Here is a 9,369-nt window from a genome sequence, read left to right on the forward strand (position 1 = left end):
GGGGACTGAGAGACACCAGTCAGTGTACAGATATCTCCCTGAGAGAGGGGACTGAGAGACACAGTCAGTGTACAGATATCTCCCTGAGAGAGAGGGGACTGAGAGACACCAGTCAGTGTACAGATATCACCCTGAGAGAGAGGGGACTGAGAGACACCAGTCAGTGTACAGATATCACCCTGAGAGAGAGGGGACTGAGAGACACCAGTCAGTGTACAGATATCTCCCTGAGAGAGAGGGGACTGAGAGACACCAGTCAGTGTACAGATATCACCCTGAGAGAGAGGGGACTGAGAGACACCAGTCAGTGTACAGATATCACCCTGAGAGAGAGGGGACTGAGAGACACCAGTCAGTGTACAGATATCTCCCTGAGATGGGGGGTTCCCCATGATTCACGGTGTTGCTTTTTTACAGGACGCTCTGCGGGCCAAGAGGAGTCAGGAGGCGTCAGAACGGGCATGGCGTCAGAAGGAACTGGAGGAAGGTCGTAAGAAGGTCGAACTGTATGAGATGTTGAAGAAATCCCGCTCCGATCAAATCAGACAAAAGCAGCGCTTCCTGGCCGTGCAGGGGACGAAGGAACGGCAGGAATTCGAGAGGGTCCTCAAGTACGTCACCCCAAGGGAGTCCGGGGAGGGTCACAGTGTGTCAGACAGACTGGGGGGATGGGCAGACACGTGGCAAACACAGTTCAATGCAGAGAAGTGCAAAGTGAGACATTTCGGGAGGAAGAACGAGGAGAGGCAATATGAACTGGAGGGCACGCACTCTAAAAGGGGGTACAGGAACAGAGAGATCTGGGGGTATATGGGCACAAATCGTCGAAGGTGGCAGGGCAGGTTGAGAAAGTGGTTAAAAAAGCAGACGGGATCCTGGGCTTTATAAATAGAGGCGTCGAGTACAAAAGCAAGGAAGTGATGATGAACCTTTATAAAACACTGTTTGGGCCACGACTGGAGAATTCAGTCCGGATCAGGGCACCGCACTTTAGGGAAAGATGTGACGGCCTTCGAGAGGGTGCAGAGGAGATTTACTAGAATGGTTCCAGGGATGAGGGACCTCAGTTACGGGGATAGACTGGAGAAGCTGGGGGTCGTTCCCCTCGGAACAGAGACGGTTGCGAGGAGATTTGATCGAGGGGTTCAAAATCAGGAAGGGTCTGGACAGAGTAGAGAGAGAGAGAAACTGTTCCCATAGGCGGAAGGGTCGGGAACCAGAGGACACGGATTTAAGGTGATCGGGAAAAGGACCAGAGTGGGGAGAGGAGGAGAATGTTTTCCCCACAGCGAGTGGTTAGGATCTGGAATTCACTGCCCGAGGGGGTGGGGGAGGCAGATTCAATCATGGCCGTCAAAAGGGAGCTGGATAAAGAGCTGAAGGGAAAGAATGTGCAGGGGTCCGGGGAGAGGGCGGGGGAGTGGGACCGGCTGGATTGCTCTTACACAGAGAGACAGCACGGGCTCGAGGGGCAGAATGGCCTCCTTCTGCGCTGTAACCATTCTATGATTCTATGACATTGACCTTTCATATTCAGACCAATGCTCTCCTGGCCGGCCTCCCATCTTCCACCCTCCTGAATCTAAATAAAGGAAATTGTGAAAGTATGAGGTGTGAGTTGGCGATGATAGATTGGGGAACTTTACTAAAAGGGATGATGGTGGATAGGCAATGGCTAATATTTAACGAACGTGTGCAGGAATTACAACAATTATTCATTCCTGTCTGGCGCAAAAATAAAACAGGAAAGGTGGCTCAACCGTGGCTTACAAAAGAAATTAGGGATAATATTAGATCCAAGGAGGAGGCATATAAAATTGCCAGAAAAAGCAGCAAGCCTGAGGATTGGGAGCAGTTCAGAATCCAGCAAAGGAGGACAAAGAGATTGATTAAGAGGGGAAAAATCGAGTATGAGAGTAAACTAGCAGGGAACATAAAAACTGACTGTAAAAGCTTCTATAAATATGTCAAGAGAAAAAGATTAGTGAAGACAAATGTAGGTCCCTTACAGTCAGAAATGGGGGAAATTATAATGGGGAACAAAGAAATGGCAGAACAATTAAACACATACTTTGGTTCTGTCTTCACAAAGGAGGAGACAAATAACCTCCCAGAAATGTTAGGGAACCAAGGGCCGAGTGAGAGGGAGGAACTGAAGGAAACCAGTATTAGTAAAAAAATAGTACAAGGGAAATTAATGGGGCTAAAGGCTGACAAATCCCCAGGGCCTGATAATCTACATCCCAGAGTACTAAAGGAAGTGGCCCTGGAAATAGTGGATGCATTGGTGATCATCTTCCAAAATTCGATAGACTCTGGAACAGTTCCTACAGATTGGAGGGTGGCAAATGTCACCCCACTATTTAAAAAAGGAGGGAGAGAAAAAAACAGGGAATTACAGACCAGTTAGCCTCACATCAGTAGTGGGGAAAATGCTAGAGTCTATTATAAAAGATGTGATAACAGAACACTTGGAAGGCATTAACGGGATTGGACAAAGTCAGTATGGGTTTATGAAAGGGAAATCATGCTTAACAAATCTACTGGAGTTTTTTGAAGATGTAACTAGTAGAATAGATAGGGGAGAACCAGTGGATGTGGTGTATTTGGATTTTCAGAAGGCTTTTGATGAGGTCCCACACAAGAGGTTAATGTGCAGAATTAAAGCACATGGGATTGGGGGGAATATACTGGCATGGATTGAGAATTGGTTGACAGACAGGAAACAGAGAGTAGGAATAAACGGGTCTTTTTCCGGGTGGCAGGCAGTGACTAGTGGGGTACCTCAGGGATCAGTGCTTGGGCCCCAGCTATTCACAATATATATCAATGATTTCAATGAGGGAACTAAATGTAACATTTCCAAGTTTGCGGACGACACAAAGCTGGGGTGGAATGTGAGCTGTGAGGAGGATGCAAAGAGGCTCCAATGTGATTTAGACAAGTTGGGTGAGTGGGCAAGAACATGGCAGATGCAGTATAACGTGGATAAATGTGAGGTTATCCACTTTGGTTGTAAAAACAGAAAGGCAGATTATTATCTGAATGGTGATAGATTGGGAAAAGGGGAGGTGCAACGAGACCTGGGTGTCCTTGTACACCAGTCGCTGAAAGCGAGCATTCAGGTACAGCAAGCAATTTGGAAGGTGAATGGTATGTTGGCATTCATTGCAAGAGGATTCGAGTACAGGAGCAGGGATGTCTTACTGCAGTTATACCGGGCCTTGGTGAGACCACATCTGGAGTATTGTGTGCAGTTTTGGTCTCCTTATCTGAGGAAGGATGTCCTTGCCATGGAGGGAGTGCAACGAAGGTTTACCAGACTGATTCCTGGGATGGCAGGACTGCGTATGAGGAGAGATTGGGTCGACTAGGCCTATATTCACTAGAGTTTAGAAGAATGAGAGGGGATATCATCGAAACATATAAAATTCTAACAGGACTAGACAGATTAGATGCAGGGAGGATGTTCCCGATGGCTGGGGAGTCCAGAACCAGGGGTCACAGTCTCAGGATACGGGGTATGCCATTTAGAACCGAGATGAGGAGAAATTTCTTCACTCAGAGGGTGGTGAACCTGTGGAATTCTCTACCACAGAAGGCAGTGGAGGCCAAGTCATTAGATGTATTCAAGAAGGAGATAGATATATTTCTTAATGATAAAGGGATCAAGGGAAATGGGGAAAAAGTGGGAACAGGGTACTGAGTTAGACGATCAGCCATGATCATTTTGAATGGCGGAGCAGGCCCGAAGGGCCAAATGGCCTACCCTTGCGCCTATTTTCTATGATTCTATGATTCTTGAGCTCCTGCTGCCCCGTATCGTAACTCGCACCAAGTCCCGTTGTCCCATCACCCCCTCTGCTCGTTGGACGTACATTGGATCCCAGTCCGGCAATGCCTCGATTTTAATATTCTCCCACCCTCCTCTCCAAATCCCCTCCATGGTCCTCGTTTCCCGCCCCCACCTCCCCCCTCCATCTCTGTACCCTCCTCCAGCTCCTCCCATCCTCCCAGTTCTCTGCGCTCCTCCAATTCTTGCCTCTTGCGCATCTCCCCGATTTTAATCGCTCCACCATTGGCGGCCGTGCCTTCAGCTGCCTGGGCCCTAAAGTCAGGAATTCCCTCCCGAACCCTCTCCGCCTCTCTCTCTCCTCCTTTAAGACGCTCCTTAAAACCTCCCTCTTTGACTGAGCCTTTGGTCACCTGTCCGAATATCTCCTGATGTGTCTCGGGGTCAAATTGTTTTTGATAATTGTTGCTGTGAAACGTCCTGGGACGTTTTTACGACGCAATTTATGGCTGTGACCCGCTGAATCAGTTTTGACGGCGTTGATTGTGGGAGGTCCTGGGTGGCGGGAGGGTCTGCCTGTGGGGGGCTCTCCCTGTGACTGAAAGGTGAACCTTTTCGTGACGCTGCAGGGCTCAGAAACAACAGATGGAGAAGGACAAGAAAGAAGAAGAGGACAGGAGGCGTGGGAGGACCGATTACGCGATGACACTGCGGGAGCAGATCCGGGAGAGGGAGATGAAACACATTGAGGAGCGGGCAGCGTATTTCGAGGAGGCCAATCGGCTAAAGGAAGAAGCCCGTCAGCGGAGGAACCGCCTCGAGCAGGTGAAGAGGAAGAAACTGGAGGAACTCAGGTCAGAACCAGAACTCTGCCTCACGAGTCGGCAGATTGGCAAACGCCATATTGTGGGAAGTGGGTTTGGTCCCTTGGGATTGTGGACAGTGGGAGTTAGTGGGAAGGGGTTTGGTCCATTGGGATTGTGTCCAGCGGGAGTGAATGGGAAGGGGTTTGATCCATTGGGATTGTGTACAGTGGGAGTGAATGGGAAGGGGTTTGGTCCATTGGGATTGTGTACAGTGGGAGTGAATGGGAAGGGGTTTGGTCCATTGGGATTGTATACAGTGGGAGTGAATGGGAAGGGGTTTGGTCCATTGGGATTGTGGACAGTGGGAGTGAATGGGAAGGGGTTTGGTCCATTGGGATTGTGTACAGTGGGAGTGAATGGGAAGGGGTTTGGTCCATTGGGATTGTGTACAGTGGGAGTGAATGGGAAGGGGTTTGGTCCATTGGGATTGTGTATAGTGGGAGTGAATTGGAAGGGGTTTGGTCCCATTGGGATTGTGTACAGTGGGAGTGAATGGGAAGGGGTTTGGTCCATTGGGATTGTGTACAGTGGGAGTGAATGGGAAGGGGTTTGGTCCATTGGGATTGTGGACAGTGGGAGTGAATGGGAAGGGGTTTGGTCCATTGGGATTGTGTACAGTGGGAGTGAATGGGAAGGGGTTTGGTCCATTGGGATTGTATACAGTGGGAGTGAATGGGAAGGGGTTTGGTCCATTGGGATTGTGTACAGTGGGAGTGAATGGGAAGGGGTTTGGTCCCATTGGGATTGTGTACAGTGGGAGTGAATGGGAAGGGGTTTGGTCCATTGGGATTGTGTACAGTGGGAGTGAATGGGAAGGGGTTTGGTCCATTGGGATTGTGGACAGTGGGAGTGAATGGGAAGGGGTTTGGTCCATTGGGATTGTGTACAGTGGGAGTGAATGGGAAGGGGTTTGGTCCATTGGGATTGTGTACAGTGGGAGTGAATGGGAAGGGGTTTGGTCCATTGGGATTGTGTACAGTGGGAGTGAATGGGAAGGGGTTTGGTCCATTGGGATTGTGTACGGTGGGAGTGAATGGGAAGGGGTTTGGTCCATTGGGATTGTGTAGAGTGGGAGTGAATGGGAAGGGGTTTGGTCCATTGGGATTGTGTACAGTGGGAGTGAATGGGAAGGGGTTTGGTCCATTGGGATTGTGTACGGTGGGAGTGAATGGGAAGGGGTTTGGTCCATTGGGATTGTGGACAGTGGGAGTGAATGGGAAGGGGTTTGGTCCATTGGGATTGTGTACAGTGGGAGTGAATGGGAAGGGGTTTGGTCCATTGGGATTGTGGACAGTGGGAGTGAATGGGAAGGGGTTTGGTCCATTGGGATTGTGTAGAGTGAGAGTGAATGGGAAGGGGTTTGGTCCATTGGGATTGTGTACAGTGGGAGTGAATGGGAAGGGGTTTGGTCCATTGGGATTGTGTACAGTGGGAGTGAATGGGAAGGGGTTTGGTCCATTGGGATTGTGTACGGTGGGAGTGAATGGGAAGGGGTTTGGTCCATTGGGATTGTGTGCAGTGGGAGTGAATGGGAAGGGGTTTGGTCCATTGGGATTGTGTACGGTGGGAGTGAATGGGAAGGGGTTTACTCCTCCTTGTACACTGGGAGTGAATGGGAAGGGGTTTACTTCTCGTACGCTGGGAGTGAGTGGGAAGGGGTTTACTCCTCCTCGTACACTGGGAGTGAGTGGGAAGGGGTTTACTCCTCCTCGTACACTGGGAGTGAATGGGAAGGGGTTTACTCCTCCTCGTACACTGGGAGTGAGTGGGAAGGGGTTTACTCCTCCTCGTACACTGGGAGTGAGTGGGAAGGGGTTTACTCCTCCTCGTACACTGGGATCGAATGGGAAGGGGTTTACTCCTCCTCGTACACTGGGAGTGAGTGGGAAGGGGTTTACTCCTCCTCGTACACTGGGAGTGAGTGGGAAGGGGTTTACTCCTCCTCGTACACTGGGTGTGAGTGGGAAGGGGTTTACTCCTCCTCGTACACTGGGATCGAATGGGAAGGGGTTTACTCCTCCTCGTACACTGGGAGTGAGTGGGAAGGGGTTTACTCCTCCTCGTACACTGGGAGTGAGTGGGAAGGGGTTTACTCCTCCTCGTACACTGGGAGTGAGTGGGAAGGGGTTTACTCCTCCTCGTACACTGGGAGTGAGTGGGAAGGGGTTTACTCCTCCTCGTACACTGGAAGTGAATGGGAAGGGGTTTACTCCTCCTCGTACACTGGGAGTGAATGGGAAGGGGTTTACTCCTCCTCGTACACTGCGAGTGAATGGGAAGGGGTTTACTCCTCCTCGTACACTGGGAGTGAGTGGGAAGGGGTTTACTCCTCCTCGTACACTGGGAGTGAGTGGGAAGGGGTTTACTCCTCCTCGTACACTGGGAGTGAATGGGAAGGGGTTTACTCCTCCTCGTACACTGGGATCGAATGGGAAGGGGTTTACTCCTCCTCGTACACTGGGAGTGAGTGGGAAGGGGTTTACTCCTCCTCGTACACTGGGAGTGAGTGGGAAGGGGTTTACTCCTCCTCATACACTGGGAGTGAATGGGAAGGGGTTTACTCCTCCTCATACACTGGGAGTGAGTGGGAAGGGGTTTACTCCTCCTCGTACACTGGGAGTGAGTGGGAAGGGGTTTACTCCTCCTCGTACACTGGGAGTGAGTGGGAAGGGGTTTACTCCTCCTCGTACACTGAGAGTGAGTGGGAAGGGGTTTACTCCTCCTCGTACACTGGGAGTGAGTGGGAAGGGGTTTACTCCTCCTCGTACACTGGGAGTGAGTGGGAAGGGGTTTACTCCTCCCTGTACACTGGGAGTGAATGGGAAGGGGTTTACTCCTCCTCGTACACTGGGAGTGAGTGGGAAGGGGTTTACTCCTCCTCGTACACTGGGAGTGAGTGGGAAGGGGTTTACTCCTCCTCGTACACTGGGATCGAATGGGAAGGGGTTTACTCCTCCTCGTACACTGGGAGTGAGTGGGAAGGGGTTTACTCCTCCCTGTACACTGGGAGTGAATGGGAAGGGGTTTACTCCTCCTCGTACACTGGGATCGAATGGGAAGGGGTTTACTCCTCCTCGTACACTGGGAGTGAATGGGAAGGGGTTTACTCCTCCTCGTACACTGCGAGTGAATGGGAAGGGGTTTACTCCTCCTCGTACACTGGGAGTGAGTGGGAAGGGGTTTACTCCTCCTCGTACACTGGGAGTGAGTGGGAAGGGGTTTACTCCTCCTCGTACACTGGGAGTGAGTGGGAAGGGGTTTACTCCTCCTCGTACACTGGGAGTGAGTGGGAAGGGGTTTACTCCTCCCTGTACACTGGGAGTGAGTGGGAAGGGGTTTACTCCTCCTCGTACACTGGGAGTGAGTGGGAAGGGGTTTACTCCTCCTCGTACACTGGGAGTGAATGGGAAGGGGTTTACTCCTCCTCGTACACTGGGAGTGAGTGGGAAGGGGTTTACTCCTCCTCGTACACTGGGAGTGAGTGGGAAGGGGTTTACTCCTCCCTGTACACTGGGAGTGAGTGGGAAGGGGTTTACTCCTCCTCGTACACTGGGAGTGAGTGGGAAGGGGTTTACTCCTCCTCGTACACTGGGAGTGAGAGGGAAGGGGTTTACTCCTCCCTGTACACTGGGAGTGAACGGTAATCCAGTATCAGAGTGATCTCCAGCCTCTGTAAACATTTCCCGACCTTGTTGTTTCTCAGGTCTGTCGGTCTTCCGGAGAAATATTGCCGAGATATCGAGCGTCGATTGGAAGTTGCCCCGACTTAGGGTCCTTGTGGTGGGATCGTGCCCGCGTCCTGAGATTATATTGTAGACTTTGAGTTCTGTGTGTGACGTACTCTTTAACATATATAAAGAACAAAATAAAAATCATTTGTCTTGGTGTCACTCAGTTATTTTGGGCTCTGGTGAGACCCTCACCTGGAGCACCGTCTACAGTTCTGGTCTCCTTATCTAAGGAAGGATAGACTTGCCTTCGAGGCGGTGCAACGAAGGTTCACTGGATTGATCCCTGGGATGAGAGGGTTGTCCTATGAGGAGAGATTGAGTAGAACGGGCCCATACTCTCTGGAGTTTAGGAGAATGAGAGGTGATCTCATTGAAACATAGAAGATTCTGAGGGGGGTTTGACAGGGTCGATGCTGAGAGGCTGTTTCCCCCCTTGGCCGGAGAGTCTAGAACGAGGGGGCATAGTCTCAGGATAAGGGGTCGGCCATCCAAGACTGAGATGAGGAGGGATTTCTTCACTCGGAGGGCGGTGAATTTTGGGAATTCTCTCCCCCAGAGGGCCGTGGATGCTCAGACGTTGAGTGTATTCAAGGCTGAGATCGATGGATATTTGGACTCTGGGGGAGTCGAGGGATACGGGGATCGGGCGGGAAAGAGGGAGGGGGTCGGTCGGAGGGAGGAGGGAGGAGGTCGGTCGGAGGGAGGAGGTCGGTCGGAGGGAGGGGATCGGTCGGAGGGAGGAGGTCGGTCGGAGGGAGGAGGTCGGTCGGAGGGAGGAGGTCGGTCGGAGGGAGGGGATCGGTCGGAGGGAGGAGGGAGGGAGGAGGGAGGGAGGAGGTCGGAGGGACGAGGTCGGTCGGAGGGAGGGGGTCGGTCGGAGGGAGGAGGTCGGTCGGAGGGAGGGGGTCGGTCGGAGGGAGGAGGTCGGTCGGAGGGAGGAGGTCGGTCGGAGGGAGGAGGTCGGAGGGAGGGGGTCGGT

The 9,369-nt window shown here is 51.8% G+C and overlaps 1 protein-coding gene across 1 annotated transcript; it reads left to right on the plus strand.

The window, feature by feature from the left end:
* The first annotated feature begins 390 nt into the window (after positions 1-390).
* On the plus strand, positions 391-8,534 carry LOC137318235 (cilia- and flagella-associated protein 45-like). Its single transcript, XM_067981164.1, has 3 exons — positions 391-611; positions 4,423-4,647; positions 8,363-8,534. The coding sequence occupies exons 1-3, from the start codon at positions 391-393 to the stop codon at positions 8,427-8,429; spliced, it is 513 nt and encodes a 170-aa protein (XP_067837265.1). The 3' UTR covers positions 8,430-8,534.
* The last annotated feature ends 835 nt before the right edge of the window (positions 8,535-9,369 follow it).

The sequence above is a fragment of the Heptranchias perlo genome, unplaced genomic scaffold (genome assembly GCF_035084215.1).
Source record: "Heptranchias perlo isolate sHepPer1 unplaced genomic scaffold, sHepPer1.hap1 HAP1_SCAFFOLD_674, whole genome shotgun sequence".
Classification (NCBI taxonomy): domain Eukaryota; kingdom Metazoa; phylum Chordata; class Chondrichthyes; order Hexanchiformes; family Hexanchidae; genus Heptranchias; species Heptranchias perlo.